Raw genomic sequence first — 20,394 nt, 5'->3', positions numbered from 1 at the left:
ATGTTTTAATGAAATTTAAAGTTATAAAATTTCTAAACCTTTGTTCTGTGCTGTTGATTCTGTCAATTGTCTTTTTCAACTATATTGTTGCTGCAAGACAGTGGCATGGTATACTGCGCAAATTATTTGTGAAAGGAAGATGATCAAATTCCTCGTTCAAAAATCAGAAAGAAAAACTGTTGTTTAAAAACAATTCATATCTTGCGTATTATATTGTCAGAACAGATAAAACTTAGTGAAGTGGGGAGAACTGGTATGGGAGTGTGTTGGAGTCGCAGAGCTCCAGCTTAAATTGGTCTGCAAATACCAGACCACTTAATAGGACTAAATTAACTTCAAGTTAGCTGGATGCAAGAGGCATACTTCTAAAATCAATTGCAATGATAATTGTTGCTATTTTTTAAAAAAAATATTGATTCTGTAGCTGTCAATTTTGTTTTAAAGTGCATGTTTTGAGCATGAACAAGATTTGGCATGAGAGTAAGCAGGTTGCTGACATGAAATGTTTATATATGCAGTCAAATGAAGTGACTTATATTATGGCTGAATTGTTAGACTGTTCTCTATTCATTTTGAACTCTGGCCTGCATTTGTTTCCGCTGCTATACTGTGTATCCATGCTTCTTTCTACTTTGTTTCAGATAGCTTGCCATGACTGAATCTTGGCTTTGACATAGTCAAGATCTTTCTTCAAGACTTGGCACTTAATCTTGTGATTCTCAGTGTTATGTTTTTATGTGGATGAGCGAATAAGCTCTATATTAAAAACAAATTTGCCGATGCTCTGTTATACTTGGCCCAATAATATACAATTTTAGGTCTCCTCTTCTGTAAATCCATATAGAACTTTGGCGTGAGCAGGCAGACTTTCTCACACAATACCTTACACAGCCAAAATCTAATCTCCATAAAGCTTTATAGGGATACAGACACTGAATTTAGAAAATGTTTTAAATGGGCTTTTAAGATTTTCAGATAATTTATTTGGTGTTAGATTCCAGTGATTTTGTGTGACTGTCAGAATACTTCCAAAAAGTGTTTTGATAAATGCTATACAGGGCTGTTGGCTTTTTCTTGCCATAATGCAGGTTAAGCTTATGTTTTCTTCAGTCATTCACCTTAGCTAGCTGAAGCAAATAGTTGGCTTAAATTTTCTACTAATGTTTGTACAGTACCACTTTAATGTGACCAGAGGAAAGCGCACACCTTTATAAGGACATTGTCATTAAATTAAAATTGGGCACATACAACATGGAAACTTGCAGCTCAGCATTAACATTGGTGGCGTTACTGTCACAGTGCAAATCTTTTTCAAATTTACAGACATAAATAGTAGCTAAAATGCAGAGGACTTTCGGTTGCCAGTGGTAATCTCAAGCTAGCAGTATTCTGCATTACCTCCAAAGAACATGACTAGATTTCAGAACAGCCACAAAGATAATATTCTTTATAGTAATGAAGCTAAAGATACTTAAACTGTTTAATCTGCAGTGGTCTGGAATTTCTCTGTCCCAGCCAGTTTAGATGACTTGATGTGTTCTTCCCTGGGAAAAATAATGTTTAAATAGTGTTTGCTGTGCAGTATAAACTTTTAACCCCAAATTTCTGTCCCTCCTTGTCTATAGGCTAGCCAGATTTTTTTAAAATCGTCACTAAATGTACGTGTTCCTAACATGCAGTGTGTTGTCCTACTTCCATAGCATTTAGTTCACGTAACAGCATTTGTATATTGTTTCAAGTCTACTCTTTTGTCTTTAATAGATTATCATGTGAGCTTTCGGAACTCTAAATGTGTATTGCATCTAGTGCAGTCACATTCCCATTCAATTTAAAATTCATTGAAAGACAGAAGAGATACAGTGAAAACTCCTCACTTGCTTGAAGGAACCTCAGCCTTCACCTTCCTTTATTATTGGATTTAAATACAGAAAAGTTGCCCTAAACAACTGGGGGTCAGCCCCCTTGGCAACAGTATCAAACCTCTGAATGTGTCAGCTGTGCTGTGCTTGCTGTTTGGTTTTTTTTGTGTTTTGTTTTTATTTATTTATTTTAATGGGAAATGTTGCCAGCTAAATGCAAAACCTTATCTTAAAGTTGTAACAAGAACTTGCCTTTGTGTAAGGGGCAGGGGGGAATCCCGGAAATCATATACATTCTTCATCCTGCCGTTTGGATGCCTGGCATTGCTAGTTGCTTTTCCTCAGTTGTCAAAACGAATCCCATAAGTATAACTCACCTTCTTGTTCCTTGCCCTACACTTTGAGGGAAGTGAGTTCCTCTTAAAAGTCACTAATTGTGAAAGTCCCGTAGCCTGAATCCACATATAAATACGGATATGGGAATGTACCTCCATGTAGTCAAGCTTCCACCACAGCTTGGAAAGAGGAGCCATTCCCTTTTTCTCCATCTCTGGGCTTCAAGAGTGCAGTGCCCTAACCAGCACAGAGAAGCACATAGGCCATAGCGAGGCTTGAACGTGTTCTACGTTGTGTCTTATAAATCCATCCTAACCCATCCTGGATGGATTGTGAAGTGAACATAAAAAGAATGTTTAAAAAAAAAGAAGAAAAAAATGTAGGTTTACTCTCTTAATTTGAGATCTCTGCTAAATAAAAATGTAACCATTATTGCATTTCTAGACATAGAATTAGAAATGGGAGAGGAACTAGTTGGGACAAATCAGGTTTACAGCTTTCTTCAGTTGAAGAGAATTAGGTGCACCAAAATGAAATTCATACCAAAAGAAATAATCTGAATGTGCAATGAATTTTAAAACAGACATATTTAGAAGTTTTTATAATAATAATTAAAAAAAAAAAAGAGTATAAACCATTGTTTCAGATTTCCAGAAACACTTTAGGGAAGTGAAATAAAGTAATTGGCTGAGTACATCCTAAGCAAAACAGGCCATCAGGGGTTGACCTGCATAGCCAGCCATTCACACCACAGTTTGTATCTGGAAGATGGTTTTCATTTCTAAACTCAGGAGATTGTACTAATATATCTGTTTTGCTTGCTTGTGGGTTTTGAAATCGAGTACTAGGAGGGATTTTCATGGACCCTTCTGCTGTCCCCCCAGTGTTTGAAAAAATGACCCCAGCTTACTAGAGAGGGTGAAGGAAAAAGGGCTTGAAAAATTAAATAGGCAAGAGATGTGCTCAGCGTGAGACAATCCAAGTGGCAAGTCTTGATTGCATTATTTAACAGCACAATCTGGAATGCTACAGAGCTTCACGTTTTAGTCTGTATTCCACGATAGCATTTCATGTTCGTGCATGAACTGCTGCCAGTCAACTGGTGCTTACCTGTCTGCTATTTTCCCTCATTTTTTGTCTTCATTTCTTACAGCAGTCTTCAGCAGCTTTCAAAATTATAAATGTGACTTCTGTGATGATCTAAAAAAGCATTGGCCACTTTTACTCGATGCCTAATCAATGTGGTGCTCTTACCTATTTTTTTTAAAAAGGAGCGACAAGCTTTTCATACCCAAAGATAATCCTTGATGGTTCTCAAAATACCTCAGTTAAACTGTTACAAGGTCTATATAGGCATATTTGCTAATAATGCCCACTCTCTATGCATTAAACCTGAAAAATAGTGTTATGCAAAACACATTACTGCAAAATCCAGAAAAGCAATGCATGTGAAACTTCTATTTTCTCCTAATGCAGGCTTTGTTTCATAATGTTTTTCTAGTGTGTAACACTAGGATATTATGATTTTTTTTAAAAAAATATGTGCCTATCTTCTATCCCCCTTAGTGGGAGTTGCACATATGGATGGTGAAAAAGGTGCTTCTATTAAAAAGACATTTTCCAGACTCTTTAAACTGCACATAATCATGAGGATAAATTGTCCACAGATAACTTTGTCCCTGTAGAAAAAGGGCTTTTTGTTAATACTCTGACTTTTGGCCTGGAAAATTGCCAATATGTTTTTCATAACTTATTTTACCCATGTAAACAGAGAAGAATTTTTTTGTAAGCATTTCAGTAATGGCCATTATCCTAACTAAATTCCTTTTATCTCAGTCTAAAAGGAACTAAGTTTATAGCTTCCATCAAGGTTTTAAAGGAAGAATTGATCTCCTATCAGGTAAACCTGGTCTGAGATACTTGTGTAAGTGATTATTTTTCCATGTTAAAGCCTTTTCTTGGATCAATTTTTTTTTTCCTCAAAACATTTTTTTGTGAATGACAGTTCTTTAAACAGGTATGTGTAGCTTTCTTAAGTAATGTTCAAATATCCTTATGGGAAGTCTATAGCAAATTATAGAAAAACTGGGAGACAACATATGCTTAGAATTTTTTTATACTAGATCTTTCTGTTCTCAACTCTGGTTTTGCAATTAGTGCAATAAAGAACATGTTTTGAGCACTAAATATACTTAGAAGTAGAGAGATATAGCTCCATTCCCTTTAAATTGGGAGGCAAGGGAGAGGGAGAAGAAAAATAATTTAATGCAGTGGTTTTAGTATAAAAATATAAATGAATGCCTCATGTAAAGATTAGTGTATCTGTAGTGAGTGTGTTTTTTCAAATACTCACCTAAGTCTCTTCCAAGGAGTTGTGATTGCATGCTAAAGATGAGGATTGGCTATCATGATATGATAGAATTGTAAAACAAAATTTGTCAGGATTTCCTTTCCTAACCTAATTTTAAATAAGTCAGGAAGGATAGATTCCAGGCGGATATTTGGAATATTAGATGAAGCTAAAAGACTGCTAAAATGCAATTACTTTCTTGGAGTTCGTCATGTATTGTAGTAGCTCTTCAGAGAATGAAAATTCTTAATGAGTTGTATGAAGAATTTCTCCCGTAGGTGATGGTGTACCTATTGAACTCCATATTTTTGTTAAAATATATATATATATATATTTAATATGTTCTACTGTTTAGATGCCCAACCTACAGAATCTGAAAAGGAAATTTATAATCAGGTGAATGTAGTATTAAAGGATGCAGAAGGAATACTGGAAGATTTGCAGTCATATAGAGGAGCTGGCCATGAAATCCGAGAGGTGAGCCAGAACGTTACGATTCTACATAACCTGTGATGATTGCTCGTTGTGTGATGCCTTCCCAGCACCACGGGGTTGTAACTTCTCTTGCAGGAGCTGTCGTGGCAGAACATTTTGTCTATTCAAATTGCTATCTTGAGAGAAGCTCTACTCTGGAATGTTCCCTTTTAATAAAGAAACAGATGTCACTTGTTTGAGTAATAGTAATAGCAAAAGCTGTTCCTCAAACTTTTTATAGAGTTGTTACCCTTGGGTCTTTCCTTACATTTCTGCCTAAGCTGAACAACCTCTTTTTGAGTTAGTGGCTGATTTGGAAAGAACATGATGTGACTACAGTCTGATACCGGCTAATCTGGCCATCGTTTTGCATGATGACTGGGGAAGTCCAATGTGTGTGAGTCCTAAGACAAAAGGCATTTTATTTTCATACCCCCTTAATTGGCTTTTATTTAGTATGTGTTTAAAAGTACTCCACTGGTCCTTTACCTACAGGTAATGGTGGAACAAATCCTCTCATAAGCCCCTTCCCTTCTGCCTCAGATGCAGTATCAGGGACTCCTAAAGTGAGAAGGTTACACTTAACTAAGAAGTCATACTGGATGAGCCTCTGCTCACTCTGGATGAATTTTAGATGCTCATAGTCATTCAGCTTTAATAAGTACTGTGAGTTTTTCTTCAGTCTGTCTCTGTTGAATTCATATGTGAAGTTTAAGAAGCATAACTGGGTCATGCAAGACCCTCAGGAGGGGAGATAGCTCATTTGTCCTTCAAGGAAGGAGCGTGTTCAGGGAGAGGAAGATTCAGAGTCTGTAGGGTCTGGCAGGAGTGTGTGTTACAGCAACAGTCTGCAGCTCCCGTGGAGGAAGAAGAGAGAGACACTCTTGGGAGGAGGAGGAAGAAGAAGCAGACATGTAGACATGGCAGGGAGGAAGGAGTGTGCTGCAACTCACAGATCAGAGCTGACTGAAACACATTCTGAAAGCAAGGACAGGTGTGAAGTTGCAACAGGAGAATCATTATGAGCATTTTTATTTCCGTTTTCTTAGTAAATTGAGTTGTTAAGTCATTAGTCTGTTTAGTCTAGTTTGTCTTAAAAATCTGTGGAGTTTTAAAATAAGGCCTCATTTTTCTGGGAAGCTCACTGTAAAGGTCTAGGGACTTACCCGGTCTTGTCATTTGTACCTCAGAGCTCTGGAATACACCGAGTCTTGATGGTGCTTGATGTTGTTGTTGTGCCTAAATATTCCTACCTTAATATTTAGCCCAAATTTCACAGCTGAATGTGTTTGATCTTTTTTCTCAATTTCAGAAATTGGTTGTAGATATTAATATTAGAACTAGCCTTTTTTGATCACTAAACAGTTTTGCTCAGAGATGCCCCAGTAAAGTCATTGGTTTAAATTAATTAGATGTGATTATATAAATTTTGTTATTTTTAATAGCTTTATTTTCAGCAATTTTTTGTTTCCTCTGTCAAAGGTGTTTTCGAGATACTTATGTGCAACACGAGTATTTAGAGCTTTTGGAACAGGCTTGGGTTAGTGCAGGCTTTGCCTCTTAACTGGAAACATCTCAGTAGGTAGAACTGCAATTACTAGAGATTCTTTTCTCCCTCAATAGAGGGAATGTATGCTTTTCTTTCTTTCTAGTTCTTCAAATAATTGTTCCAGGTAGATTTTCAATAAAGTCCCAGTTGTTATTAATCTAAGCATACGTTTACCCCCCCCCCCTTTTTTTTTTTTTAATTTAAGGCAATACAGCATCCCAGCGATGAGAAGCTGCAAGAGAAGGCATGGGGTGCAGTTGTTCCACTAGTAGGCAAACTAAAGAAATTCTATGAATTTTCTCAAAGGCTAGGTAAGTTGAGTGCTGTTATTTTCTCTCTTTCCTCCACACCCCCCTTTAGATAGTACAATAGGCATATTCAGACATGGATCACATCTAGGTCTACCACTCGTTAGTAGATAAAAGCTCTTATTTTATACATCTCTTTCAGACACTGAACTTAAGATCATATATCTACAGACCTTCTTCTTGCTTTTGAAAGCAATCTGCTTCAGTGGCATGAGAGAGAATGGGAGTAGATTTGTGGTAATCTTTCCCTATCCCTCTAGTAACTGTGGAGAGCACTAACCAGCTGATTGTTTTGAAAGCTGGTAGACTAAATCATTGAGTATGAATTCTTTTTAGTGTTAAGAAACTTTTCTAATACCAAGATTATTTAAAAATGACTGGCTTATTCTTTGTGAGCTCTGGAGATTATCTGCTCTGTGGGAAATGCCTGCTCCACACAGGTGCAATACTGCATGAAGAGAGCGCTTCACACCTCTTACAAAAGCAGTTTGACTTCTGTGTCCAAACTGATAAAACCTGTTGGACTTCATCTGGTTCTTCACAAATGGTCTGTTGTAATGTCACTTTTAGGTAGCGTTACTAGCTTAGCTCATGAAGAAAATGTATTTGCCATTCAAAAACTAGCTTTTTCAGGAGTTTTCCTTCCCTAGATGAAGTAAGGCACTTTTCTCAAGGGTAAGAAGCTGGATTATCAGTTTATCTTAAATAAAGTGCAGCTTTGCTTCTGGTGATAGGTATGTGTCTCTTAAATTTGGCACTGTCCCCTTGAAGAGTCTGCAGTCCATTAACACAGGTTACTGAAATATATTTTAAACAAACATTGCAGGCAAAGATTTGAGTAAAGCTTTACGTTATAGCATGTTTGTAAGTAAATGTAATAACAGTGGCACACAAAAACAATTTATCAAGCCCCTTTTTGCATTATTAATTACCATGTATTTTGGCAGATAGATATTTTAAATGTAGCATGCAGAGTATCAGTGAATACAAATAGGAGAAGCAGGTGCAATTGTATGTTGAACAACAGTCTCCTATCATTTAAGAGGCAGGATTGCGAGGTCTTCTGGGAGCCCTGACAAGCACTCCATATTCACCAACGCAACACCTGGAGCGAGAGCAGGCTCTTGCTAAGCAGTTTGCAGAAATTCTTCACTTTACACTCAGATTTGATGAGCTTAAGGTAAGAATTCAATGCAATTTGTAAGCACAAAGGCTAGGAAAAAGAAAAGACTGTTTACTGAAGCAGTCTGGGTTCTGTCCTGTTCTAGAGTAGGACATGCAGCAGATAAGCAAGTCTCCGCTATGCTAGGCTGATTCACGTGACCTAGAGCTAGATTAAACTGGAATGCAGATGAAATATCATGTTAGCTTTATGCACTTGATATATCTTCAGTTCATATTAATCATACTTCTTTAGTTGAATTTGGCGTATCTCTTGGGGTAAAGCTGCTGCTACTTTTAGTATGTTACATCCATAGTCCAGCTGATTTTCTTGCTAACGTACAAAGAACCAAGTTGAAATGATACTGATGTACTGATCCTAATCCATGGAGTCAAACTAGGAAAACTTTTTTTTTTTTTTTAAACCTACTAATCTCAAACTCAATTAGAGTACTCCGCTTTTTGTTCTTGTTAGATCTTGTTCTGAAAAACCTGAAAATTTAAACAGAAAATCTTATGTTTTAGGTATCTCCCTTCCCATTATCTCATGGGCCTTTTTATGTCAGAAGGCTGAATATGTTTTCGTTCTCATAACTAAATTTTATGAAAACCTGTCTTTAGATTTTTTTGTCACAACTGTTTTGCTTCCATATCTATACAGATGACAAATCCTGCTATACAGAATGACTTCAGCTACTATAGAAGAACTTTGAGCCGTATGAGGATTAACAATGTCCCAGTAGGTAACCCTTAGATGAGATAGAATGTAATCTTATACTACTGCCTATCTTTTTTTCATATACAGAACTACTCATTCTTTTTTATTTCTGTTCAATAGGCAGAGGGAGAAAATGAAGTAAATAATGAGTTGGCAAACAGAATGTCTTTATTTTACGCTGAAGCAACACCAATGTTGAAAACCTTAAGCGATGCTACAACAAAATTTGTGTCAGAGGTAAGAATATAAATGCAGGGCTTTATCCTGCAGGGTAGGACATCATTTTAGAAAAACAGAACTTTTCTGGCCTAATCTGTCATCCAGAAATTGAACTTGCATTTTGGAGCTGTTAGAAGCATGAAGTGTCTTTCTCAAATCCTGTAGAAGTTAGAATAATTTCAGCTAGCCACCTTGTGGATGCATTGCATAAATAACATTACAGCACTAGTACTCAAAGCTTCTGTCAAGGAGAGAATGTGGGGGAGCTAAGTACATGCTGCCTGTGTTTTGGTGGTAGTTTGGATGATATTAATGCTTCAGAAAGCTGAAAGGGAAACAACTTGATTTTCTGTGCTTGAAAAAAGGAAGGAAGTTGAAATGCAGCTTCCTTCTCTCCTTTTCAAGAGACTTTCAAGATGTTCATTTGAAACAATTTTAAGTCGTAATATTGCAGTAGATGCACATCCTTGACTATAGAAATTTTTTCTTTAAAGACCAGATTAGATTTTCCTTTAAAACTTTTCCAGATGTCAATAGGATGGATAGCATGTTTCTTTAATTAAAAACAAACAGAAAAACCCATACGGTAGACTTCAGTAGTGTGGATATTGCTCTTAAGCCACATCTTCTTAATGTAACATTTTTAAAACTAGTGCCACATTAACTAACTTATCATAGTTGTATTGATATTTTTAATTCCTCCCCATTGACATGCCATCAGATCACTGATTTGATTTAGATTTTGTAGTATAATCTTACACCATGATTGACTTGGAAACTGCTTATCTTCTGCAGAATAAAAATTTACCGATAGAGAATACTACAGATTGTTTAAGCACCATGGCTAGTGTGTGCAGGGTCATGCTGGAAACCCCGTGAGTATAACAGTGTTTGTCTTGTGTGCGAATCATCTCTGATATATTTAAGACATAACTCGTGATGCGTAAGGCGAAAGAAACATACATTGGGAAGCTAGGAATAGTGATGTTTTCTTTTTACCCTCTTAGTTGTTAACCTTGACATGAGACTAACTTGTCTCTTTTTGCTAGCCATGCAAATCATGCGGTCTACTTTTCTGAGCAAATTAATATTTAAAAATAGGATGGCTATGAAAGCTAGACAGCCTCTTGGCACTTTTTATAAATGGCTTTTTCATATATAATTCAGGAAAATATACTCTTTGAGCATGATTGCCTAGAGCCTCCTGAAAGAGGGGTTCTGGGCAATGGTACCTCCTTGCGAGTTTGACTGCCACCAAATTATAGTGCCCCTGTCCGGGGAATTAGAAGATGACTTTAGGCAAGAAGACGGTGTATTGACCACTATAAAATTGTGTAGCTCTGGGAGTATGAACAAAAAGTCAAACTAAGTGTTGTGTTTTTATCTGTTTCTTCTGGGATCTAAATGGTTTCCCATTGGTAGAACTATTGAAGCATGTGGTATGATGTCTAATTTAAATAAGTTTCAGATTGAATGCCACAGTACATTTGTTTTGGAGCTCCTCTATGTTTATACTCTTACTGTGCTTAGGAATGGTCTATCCCACTTAAGAAAGCAGTTAAGTGTTATTCATTAAGCTTGCGTTTTGTTTTGTTTTCTAAATTGGAAGTTTGGGTCGCTTGTATATTAGCAGTCAGGGGAAAGCATAAGAAGCATTGATAGCAAAATCAGTATGTCTTATTTTTTTCTCCTTATGAGAAGCCAAAGTTATGAATAAAAACTGGAACTGTGTAGCAGTAAGATGGTATTTTAGATCTGAGAATTTTTTTTTGTTAACCTCCAGCTAATTCTTTCCAAAGTCTTGTCCGACTGTTGTAGTCGGATTATTAAAAGAGAAGAGAAAAACGTCAAAACTTTTTCTTTCCTCTGAGGCTTTATGACAAGATTCGTGTCTTTAATCTTCTTTCGTCTTTATGAGTGGACACCCTGATCTTGTGTTTGATAGGTGACACTCTGTGTTTTTAAATTCCAGTGAATATAGAAGCAGGTTTACAAATGAGGACACAGTATCGTTCTGTCTGAGGGTAATGGTGGGTGTCATCATACTCTATGACCACGTGCATCCAGTGGGCGCTTTTGCCAAAACTTCAAAAATTGATGTAAGTTTACTGTTACTAAATAATCTTTTGAATATTTAAATTGCATATAGATTGCTTTTCTTTCCTCTAGGTGCTAGTAACAGATGAACACTTTGGGTTGATACTAAATGGATGATACTTACAGTCAGCATACCATATATATGAGTAGTGAGAAATACAGAATAGACCTCCAGATGCATAAATGATTGTTAGGACATGGAAAGTCTGTTCTTAATGGCATTCAGCTAGTGTCTTGAAATGCTTGTAAATATATATTATAATAATATAAAATAGTGTTTGTGTTGAAAAGTCAAAATTAGAATGACTGGAAATAGCAACGGAATCCAGCTTATTCCTCATTATCTCATAATACTAGCTTCATTGTCCTCCAAACAGTCTTCAACTCTTTAAGTTTCTCTTTGTTTTGCTTTTGTTCAGTGGTAATAATCTATGGAATACATGCTGTTAACAATTGCTATTTAGTGATTGTTTTGAATGAACAGTTATCCCATTTTGTTAGTTACAGTTTGTCATTATTTCCCTGGCTGAATGTAATAGATCCTAATGGATTTATAATAAACAAAGATTTTGTTTACAGTTCCTTTTTAAGATTGATAGAGCAGTTTGACATCAAAGTTGCACTGCCTGTAGATATGCAGAATTCTAAGTAGCTAAGCCATTCTGTTGTAGGAGGATGTGAGAATATAGAAAGCTTGCTTCCTTTCCGGTATCAAGAAGGTGTGTTTATACTGCTGCAGTTTTTAAATAATTTTTTTTTAGTCTGAGAAGCTGAATATAAAACACTTCTGTAAGCTTGTGTGGTATTTGCGTGAAAAAACCTGTTTAATGTTTTTTAACTCCTAGATGAAAGGATGCATCAAAGTTCTTAAAGACCAGCCTCCTAACAGTGTAGAAGGCCTTCTAAATGCTCTCAGGTATTCTGTTTTCTTTTACTTGAAATCAACTAATGTGAATTTTCAGAAATTGCCCAGGGCCTTTGCTTGAGCAGTAAGGTGTTCAGTCAGTGTAACAGGTAAAAGGTCTATGGTTTTTTTGCAAGCTTCTCTTCCAGTGTGCCTTGAGCCTGGACGCATGAAGAAGCTACTGAGCTTTAGAAGCACGATTACAAACTTGCAGTTGTTATCCTAAGATAACTTTTTGTATACTTTAACTGCCCATAGGATAAGATAGGGTGTAGGCTTCTGTAGTTTTGTGATCCCGTCTGCTGACTGAACTACTAAACAAGCAAATGACCAACTGCAGACCTTCTGCTGGCTTACCATAGCAATGGCTGGGTTAGTTTCCATTGGCCGTATCCTCAGCTACCTGAGGTAGTGCTGTAGTTTGGCCATGAATTACTGATATGATTGTTTATTAGCAGAATATAAGAGTAATGTAATGTGATTTTATGTTTCACAGATAGCTTCAGGCATATAAGACAATTGTTTCTGGAGTCTAGCTAAAAAATGGCGCTCATTTTTAAAGTATTTGAGAGGTACTTGAAGCAACAGAGTCTGAATGTATTTGATAAAGAATATACAAGACAAGAAGGTGACAGATTAATTGGAGACGTAATAAAGATGAATAATTCTCCTACAGAAACCTAAAAATTGCTAACTGGATCATAAAGCTCTATCTAGTCAGTAACCTGTTCTTTACATTGGTATCCAGTGTCAAAGAAGTGGCAAAAAGTGCTGTGGTAGGCAGATGAAGGCTTCATTCTCATCCTGACTTGAAAAAATACTATACCACTTTGGTAGCGTTTAGTTATAACTGGGTATTGTTATTCATGTGTCAGTCACTTTGAAGCATGGAAACTTTGGTTCGTCTTGCCTGGAAGTGTACAGTTATGCTTTGTTTTTCTTACTGGTAGTGAAACTGCTTTAATTTTGTTTTCCCCCTTTGATGTGGTAAGATATGGTAAGTGAAATAATATGCTATTTTATAGCTGGTTTCACTTGGGAACTTTTTTCAGGTTGTTAACTAGAGGGCCCCCCCCCCAAAAAAAAAAATAAAGGCAAAAACTTCTAGGCTTGATCTGATGATCTGAGACTTTCTGTGGGTGTTTTCATGGCTGAATCATTTTGTTGCTCATCTCTGAACCTCCTATAAGTCAACAAAGTCTTTGAGATGGTGATCAGTGAAAATCCAAGCTTCCAGAGGAAAAAGACTGTATTAACATTTATTTTCTGACTGACCTATTCTGATTGCAGCTGGATAGATCTTCATTCTTTCCCCTCATAGCTGACACTGTTCATAAAGAATACAGAAAGGTGTAGTTCAGGTTCTCACTCCATTGTGCATTATTTTTTGGTTCGTAGTGTAAGTTTGGTCTGTGCTCTCATGCTGATCCTTCACTAACCCATTTCGTGCGTATGTATTTTAGCAATCCTGGTATTTCGTATACTTGATTACTCATTTGGATATGATACTTAAAACTATTTAAAATCAAATTTGGAATTACTAGCAAGAGATGCAGAAGTGGGGGAACTTGATGAGCTGTTTTCTGCATGGATGACAGAAAGAGGTTCAGGATGATGTATTGAGAAATGAAGTTCAAATCTGAGTCTTTGGTTATGGAGGAGTGTTGGAAGATCTCATGTTCTCTCAAGAGGTACATAATCTGTCTTAAAAGCCAATGGAAGGTAGTATAGATTGGGGGGAGATGAGCTGTTTATAATTTGAAATTCATACAGATATTTTAATCATGTTCAGCTTTTTCACATGGGCAAAGTACCAAATGCAATAACTTTTCTAGGTTTTAGAAGACTTTAGGCCTCTTTTTTGTGGAAAGTGTAAATAACCAAAAATGATCTATATTGATATTAATTGAAAAAAAGCCATTGTATATTTTTGTACTGAACAAATAATAAAATACCACTGCAGTTGCAAATCACGAAATGCTAAATTAACATGATAAATTTGAATTACAGGAATAAGTTTTGTACTTGCATTTAGATTACAGTCTAAAGAGAAAGATCAGTGAAGAAATCACAAAGTTGAGGATATATGGTACTGCCTGTTTAAAAATGAGATGACTAAGTGTTTTGTAGTGATGGAAAATACCTAATGCCCCTGAGAATTCTGAAGGGGGTAGGGGTGCAAACATAAATGCATGCATGTACTCTTTGGTTTAGGAGTGTAGTTACTTTAAATTACTTAACTGAACAGGAAATTAGGCTGAAAAAGATATTGACTTCATTCTCGCTGAGGGATCTTGAAAGGTTGGTCACTGAAAGTTTTGAGGAAAAGTTTCTGAAACAATGTTCTATTTGAAGATGCTGCCTATGGTCAGAGATCTCACAGTCGGTGTTAGTATTCATAATTGGCTCTCACAGTTGGTAACATGAGTTCACTGTGAAGTGGACTATGAGCGTGAGAGCCAATGACCAGCTGAGGTGCATTTCATAACTTATCTTTGATACAAGACTGTTGGGGTATAGTTCTGATTAATAAAAGAATTTTCTGAACAGAATGTCTTTCTTACGGACTTGATAACAATTGAGTGGGTGACGATCACTGGGTGAGGATCTTATTCTAACTTAACAAAAGTTTAACTTCCTTGTTAACTGGCTCAGCCTATCTGTGCCAAAGTAAAACTGTCATTATACTCCTGTAAATTTGATTTTCTGTTTTGTTTTGTTTAGGTACACAACAAAGCATTTGAATGATGAGACTACCTCCAAGCAAATTAAATCCATGTTGCAATAACAATTACCTGGAATTAGCACCTGCTGTAGACAGACAGTATTCTGCAATGACTGAGATGCACAGATTTTTTTTTTTTTTTTTTAGTGATTGCAACTACTATCTCATTCATTCTTGCTTTTTATTTTCTCTTCTCTCTTCCTGTTTACCCTTTTTTAATCACTTTCTTGTTCTTAAGTAAGCTCAGACTTCTTTTCTGTGCCAAATCAATGAAAATTATCAATTCTGGAAAGTATTCTACTTTCCAGAATAGCCATCCTAAGTGGCAGCTAATTATGCGTTGCATTTGGATTTCTCTGTACTGGGGAAAGATTTGTGACTTGAACTAAATATTTTTAAACTTGTGGTTTTTTCTTTTTTTGAAAAACTAATATTTAATATTGCTTCTTCTGCATGGCAAGACTGCCTACTTCTGCTATTTAAAAATACCTTGATGACTTCATTTTCTATTGCAGCTTATTTTCATGTGCAACCATGAGGAAACTAAAAGCAGATTTGTTTAAATTAACTGTGTTTGTACAAAATGGTACCCAACACAAAGGTTTTTTTAAATGAGTAAAAACTGTTTTGTTTAAAAGTTATGTTTGCATTTTGACTCATTTTTGTAAGGATGTATGTTGTATGTTTAACCTTTAATAACTAACGTTAAACTGTGGTGTGTGCGTAGCAAAATTACGTATGCATGTTCATGTCAAATGATTGGCTGTGGATAAGATAATAAAATCAGCTTTCATTTTTCTAAGTGTGGTTTGATTTACCAGTATTTTGAGTGAGATGTCTTTGTGCTTTTTGGATTTTTACAAAAAATAAATTTATAAATTTTATATAGTGAAAACTCTGCTGTTTCATTACCAGTAACCACTAGACTCTAATCCACTGAATTTACACCTAGCAAGTTTCAGGGTTCTCGCTCTCTACTCTGTGCTGCTTTCCTGTCCCCACAAATATTACTCATACGGAGCTTGGGAGGCAGGACTTCGTTTGGTCCATATAGTTCCCTGTGGACGTTGCTGAAGAACCTGCATCTTGACTACCCTTGTTTACTGCAGGGTCATCAGAAATGACATTCCAGGTTTAGCTGCCGGTTTGGTTCTTTCAGTGCCAATGTCTGGGAGATTAACTTCTCTCTCTGTGTTTACCAGGGTATCCTCTTTTAGAACGAGGTATTTTGAAGTGTGTGTAAGATCTGCATCTTCTTAGCATATTAAATAATGTTCCTGTGCTCATTGGCTCGCTTTTTACTGGAACAAGTTTTAAGCTTTGATTGATAGGCGAAGAAAGAAGCTTTTTTGGCGGGGGCAAGAATTGAAGGAGAAAGCAAGAATCAAGAAGCATAGAAAGAACATCTATTGAAGGTGTCGTGGTTTGCATCAGCAGGCAAACATGAGTGCGCCTCTTATTTCCATATGTGATTATGCCTAAATGAGTTAACACTTTGGAAAGGAGATCTGAAACCTCCACACAAGCCTGGGCACCCTGAGATTTATTTACCGGACAAATGCCTTTTGTAACTTTGCATGGAGTTCTAACTCCAGATATAACATACCAGTGTGACCATGCTGGACTTCTTGTGGACACCCTTCTCATGCACCATCAGAAAAGATTCTCTCCATCCCTCTCTCCCCCCCCCACCCCTTGTAAAAAGAGAGCTGCATAATTTTAAATAATTAAGTTTAAGGAGGAGTTTGAAGACGGCATACATGTACTGCTGGTACAATTCTTCACTCTTCATGAGATGGCGATTCCTTCATGAGATGGCAATTCTTTCTATAATCTGTTAAATGACTAGAAGTTTGAGACAGAAGTTCAGATCATATGAGGTCGTTGATGTTAACTCTACATCTGTTAGGACGTGTAATACTTTTTTTTTTTTTTAAATTTCCTATCGAGGATGCTTAGTAGAGATCCGAGCTACAGAGAAAGCAAACAATGTGCTGTGCTGTCTACAGAAATAAAAAACTGTTATCTAAACTTGGTACTGTTGTCTAGTCCTTTGGCAGTGTCACGGATGAATGCAGCTGAGAAAGGACAAAACTTAATTTGTTTAAAACAATTTTTTCTTTGAATTGTATTAATGTTAAAAATTGTATACCGCTTCCTGACACACAACCAACTGTTCTGTGCACATCTGAAAGTTTGACTGACCTCATGTGTTCATTACCAATAGGAGAAAATTAGTTTTGTCTCAGCCTTGTCACAGCGAATACAGGAGTAAAAGCCAGAGGAGGGGCAATCGTATTTCTCCTGTGCTTTGATTTTTTGGAAATAAAGCTTTCTCAAGGAAATATATTTTGCAGAGAACATGTTTCAAGCACAGCTTGGGTATTTGTCAGCTTTTAATTCAGATCTCATTAAAGAAAGCTCAAAACAGTAAATGCAGGAGGGGTGCCACTGCTGAAGAACTAGAAGGATCAGAGGTGTTTTCTTCACCCACCTCAATGGTTAGTGACTAAAGCAATCCAGAGTTTTTTACATCAGCTGTTTTGGACAGCTCTTCATTTTTGCTGCTCTCCCCATAGTTTTGTTTTCAGATATCGTTCTTTCTGTGGCCTGAGAAAAATTAGAGCTTTCCTTTTCTTTCTTCCAGCATTTCCGTTCTGCAGTTCCTCTGTGTTCGCAGCAGGGAAAGGAGATTAGGGCTGGCATGCCTTTGGGTTGGCTGGGCTGCTAAGCTTCCCTGCTTGTGAGCTTTCCAGGAGCAGAGCGTGGGCCTTGCGGTGCACTGGGCATCAGCTGCTCTGATTTCCAAACTGGAGCTGCTGTGTGTTTGCTACCTTGTTGCCTCTTCCCTGCAAAACCCCTTTTTAATCTCTCTCTCTCTCTGGTTTGGTGGTTCTGCTGTATACTGTAGTGGGCAGCTGGCTGGCTCAGTATTGACCACTTGAAGATTAACTGTTAAGAGATGAACGAGAGAAATGTCTTTTCTATTTTATGCATGCTGAAGGGGGGCAGTCGCTCACTCCCATCTTGGGATGGGACCCTGGAGTAAGTAATAGCTCCTCAAAGTACTAGGCTGGGTGGCACACTGTGCTTTGAATAAATGCTGTGCTTGATCTAGCTGTCCTCCATCGGCTGCGAGCTGGTGTACTGCCTCATAGCTGTGGTGGGACGTGCTGTGCTCGTGCTGCTGCCCTTGAATGTGCATATAAAGTCCCATTGCTGCTTTCTCCCTGGCCCCAGATTTACCGCAGGGGCAGGTTCCCTGGGGAACAGGGATCCCCGGGGGCTTGTGGGAGAGGTGCGCCCGGTCACAGGGCGCTAAATGGCTGCTCATCGCAGTGCTATTGGTTTGTGCCTCCGCAGCAGCCCTGGATTTTGTCACCTGCGTCTGCGCAGGTCCTTGCTGCCAGCCTGCTTGTCTGTTATCGGTTGGTTCTTAAAACTTCACATACAAAATACATGAACTGGAGAACCTGCTGTGCTAAAGTATCATTTCTGTTTGCTGCTGCTTACTAAACCCTGCCAGGGTTTCATAGTGCCAGAAATGATGCCTATTTCCTACGTTTTATAATGCACGTTACAATTTCGTTATGGCTGGAGCAGATCTGAAGAGACATCTGCTCCTGAAACTTGCTGCTTGTTGCAAGTGGACATAGAGCTGTCCCTGGCCAACGCCGTGGTGTCCATGCGCCGTCCCTTGGCTGCCCTCTCCTCCCGGCTCGCAAGGTCTCTGCCAGCGAGCTTTCCCCAGGACGGGTGAGGGTGACTCTTCAGGCTATTGCTTCATTCGAAGAAGGGTACTTATCTTCCTTCTCTTCAGGCTTTTTAACTTTAATGTCATTTTTCTGTCCCTGAGAAGATTTTTACCTGTGAAGCAGATGTAAATAATTAACAAGCAGTGGTCTATGTAGTCGCAGTGAGTTTATAGCTAGCTGCAGCATTTGCAAAGTGCATCTGTGTGGAAACCAACTCAGATGTTTACTGTGCGCTGCAGACATGCATGTGCATTAGCAAACTATTCGCACATATTTATCTTGGTCTCTTTACTGGCCCAATCAAAGCTTTTTCACTGCTTTGCCTAATTTGCTGTCCAGTGTAGTATCTGCTTGCTGACCAATAGTCATGGCTCTCCATCTGGGAGCAGTGAAGCAAGAAGTCAAGTAATTCCAATATAAAGTTCATGCTATCAATTTGCATGCAAATTTTGTAACGTATTGTCGTCACTTGGGATATTCAAGACTGGATGATTGCATCCAACTCAGTGTCATGGATCTGTGGTACTGCTTTGCTTTCCCCTACTTCAGCACTAATGATCTCCTTAGTTTAATTTTATCCTTCCGTTTTACTAAACTGTTACAAAATAAGGGTGCCTGGACAAACTTACTGCTTCCATGAAAAGTTAAAACACAAGAAGGGTGGTACTCGATGATCAGATCCAGAAAACTAAAATCTGACACTGTCTTGAATCCGAACAAGCAGCAATATGTTCTGCTCCACTTTTGTCACAGTTACAGTAAGTGGGTTAGACTGTCAAACTAATGGTTTTTTGACTCGTATGGGGGAGAGGTGAAGTTACCTTGTCACTACGGGGATGCTTTACAACGCTTAGACACAAGTGACAGCCTTATTCTTAAGTATTGTAATTATTTTGCTGGTGAACACTTGTCTGCATAGCAGTCCAGTAGCAAAAGCTATGCAGACTTTGTGTGTTAGGAATTTAGCCGTCGGAAGGAATCCAAGTTTTGTTGGTGTGTGGAGCTGAAATTCTGCTAGCAACAAATGGATTTGCAGTGAAGAGGATGTGCAATGAATTTTATTGCTCTGTTTTCTTGCACGTTATTAGAAGTTTTATAGGCCCTGTTAGCAAAATGGCTTTGCCCTGTAAAGCTGAGATACTAAAGGGTCTCTATTTAAAAATAGTAAGAATTAATTACCCATGCCTCAGAAAAGGCTTTTAGTTTTAAGACTGCTCTCCTCAGTTCTTGCTCCGTTCTTTGTTACCCAGACCAGTTTCTTTTCAATTTTCTGTCTCTACGTGTCTAGATAGAGCTCTACCTCACGGGACTACAAATCTAAAAGGGTAAACTCTACCTTTCCCCTTTTCAGCTCAATATATCTGAAAACGTTCTGCAGTCTCTGTTGTTTTGAGACGTGACATGTAGCCCCCAAAGGTTTTGTCTCCTTCTGTGACAACCCCATGAGGACCTGTCTGATACACAGCCTTGCCTGTGACCAGAGAGAGCACTTATAAGTTTTTTTCCCATCAAAGAAAGTTGCGATTTACTGAAAGCTGCTTGTTTGCTGTGTGGTTGCCACCAGTTCCAGAGCAGAGGGTATTTCAGGGGTAAAGCTGTATTCAAAAAACGATTTTGAGTTGCCAAAACGACAGCTTTGTTAAAAAGCATTGCAATGCCAGCTTAGGTGATGCCGTTAGTTCACGTCACCTCACTCTGTTACTCTTTTTTTCTTTTTCAAATGCTGCACAGTTGAAGAATCCACTGCTTGTGAAGGCCTTGCCTGGAACCAAAATGCTTTTTTTCACCTTTTCATTCAAATTATCCCCTTAAGTGCATGAGTTCTAGCCTTCATATCTTTCCTGGAGATGGTCTTCTAACCTGTCTCTTGTGCTAGAGATGAACCTGTCATGGAAGTAAAACTGACCTTTGCTTCACAGCACTGTGGCTTTGTGCTTAG

The 20,394-nt window shown here is 37.8% G+C and overlaps 1 protein-coding gene across 5 annotated transcripts in view; it reads left to right on the top strand.

Moving 5' to 3' along the window:
* The window catches only part of CYRIB (CYFIP related Rac1 interactor B), a 97,282-nt gene extending 81,698 nt beyond the window's left edge, over positions 1 to 15,584 (top strand). For all 5 annotated transcript variants that reach the window (XM_064507870.1, XM_064507869.1, XM_064507868.1 and 2 more), the window contains 9 exons: positions 4,901 to 5,022; positions 6,774 to 6,879; positions 7,920 to 8,056; positions 8,699 to 8,776; positions 8,876 to 8,992; positions 9,770 to 9,849; positions 10,947 to 11,073; positions 11,917 to 11,987; positions 14,700 to 15,584. In XM_064507870.1, coding sequence (XP_064363940.1) covers positions 4,901 to 5,022; positions 6,774 to 6,879; positions 7,920 to 8,056; positions 8,699 to 8,776; positions 8,876 to 8,992; positions 9,770 to 9,849; positions 10,947 to 11,073; positions 11,917 to 11,987; positions 14,700 to 14,763 — 902 coding nt within the window. In that variant the 3' untranslated portion in view covers positions 14,764 to 15,584. The remainder of the gene's footprint in view (positions 1 to 4,900; positions 5,023 to 6,773; positions 6,880 to 7,919; positions 8,057 to 8,698; positions 8,777 to 8,875; positions 8,993 to 9,769; positions 9,850 to 10,946; positions 11,074 to 11,916; positions 11,988 to 14,699) is intronic.
* The last annotated feature ends 4,810 nt before the right edge of the window (positions 15,585 to 20,394 follow it).

Source organism: Dromaius novaehollandiae, chromosome 2, assembly GCF_036370855.1.
Source record: "Dromaius novaehollandiae isolate bDroNov1 chromosome 2, bDroNov1.hap1, whole genome shotgun sequence".
Taxonomy (NCBI): domain Eukaryota; kingdom Metazoa; phylum Chordata; class Aves; order Casuariiformes; family Dromaiidae; genus Dromaius; species Dromaius novaehollandiae.
This window is presented reverse-complemented; position numbering and strand designations above follow the sequence as displayed.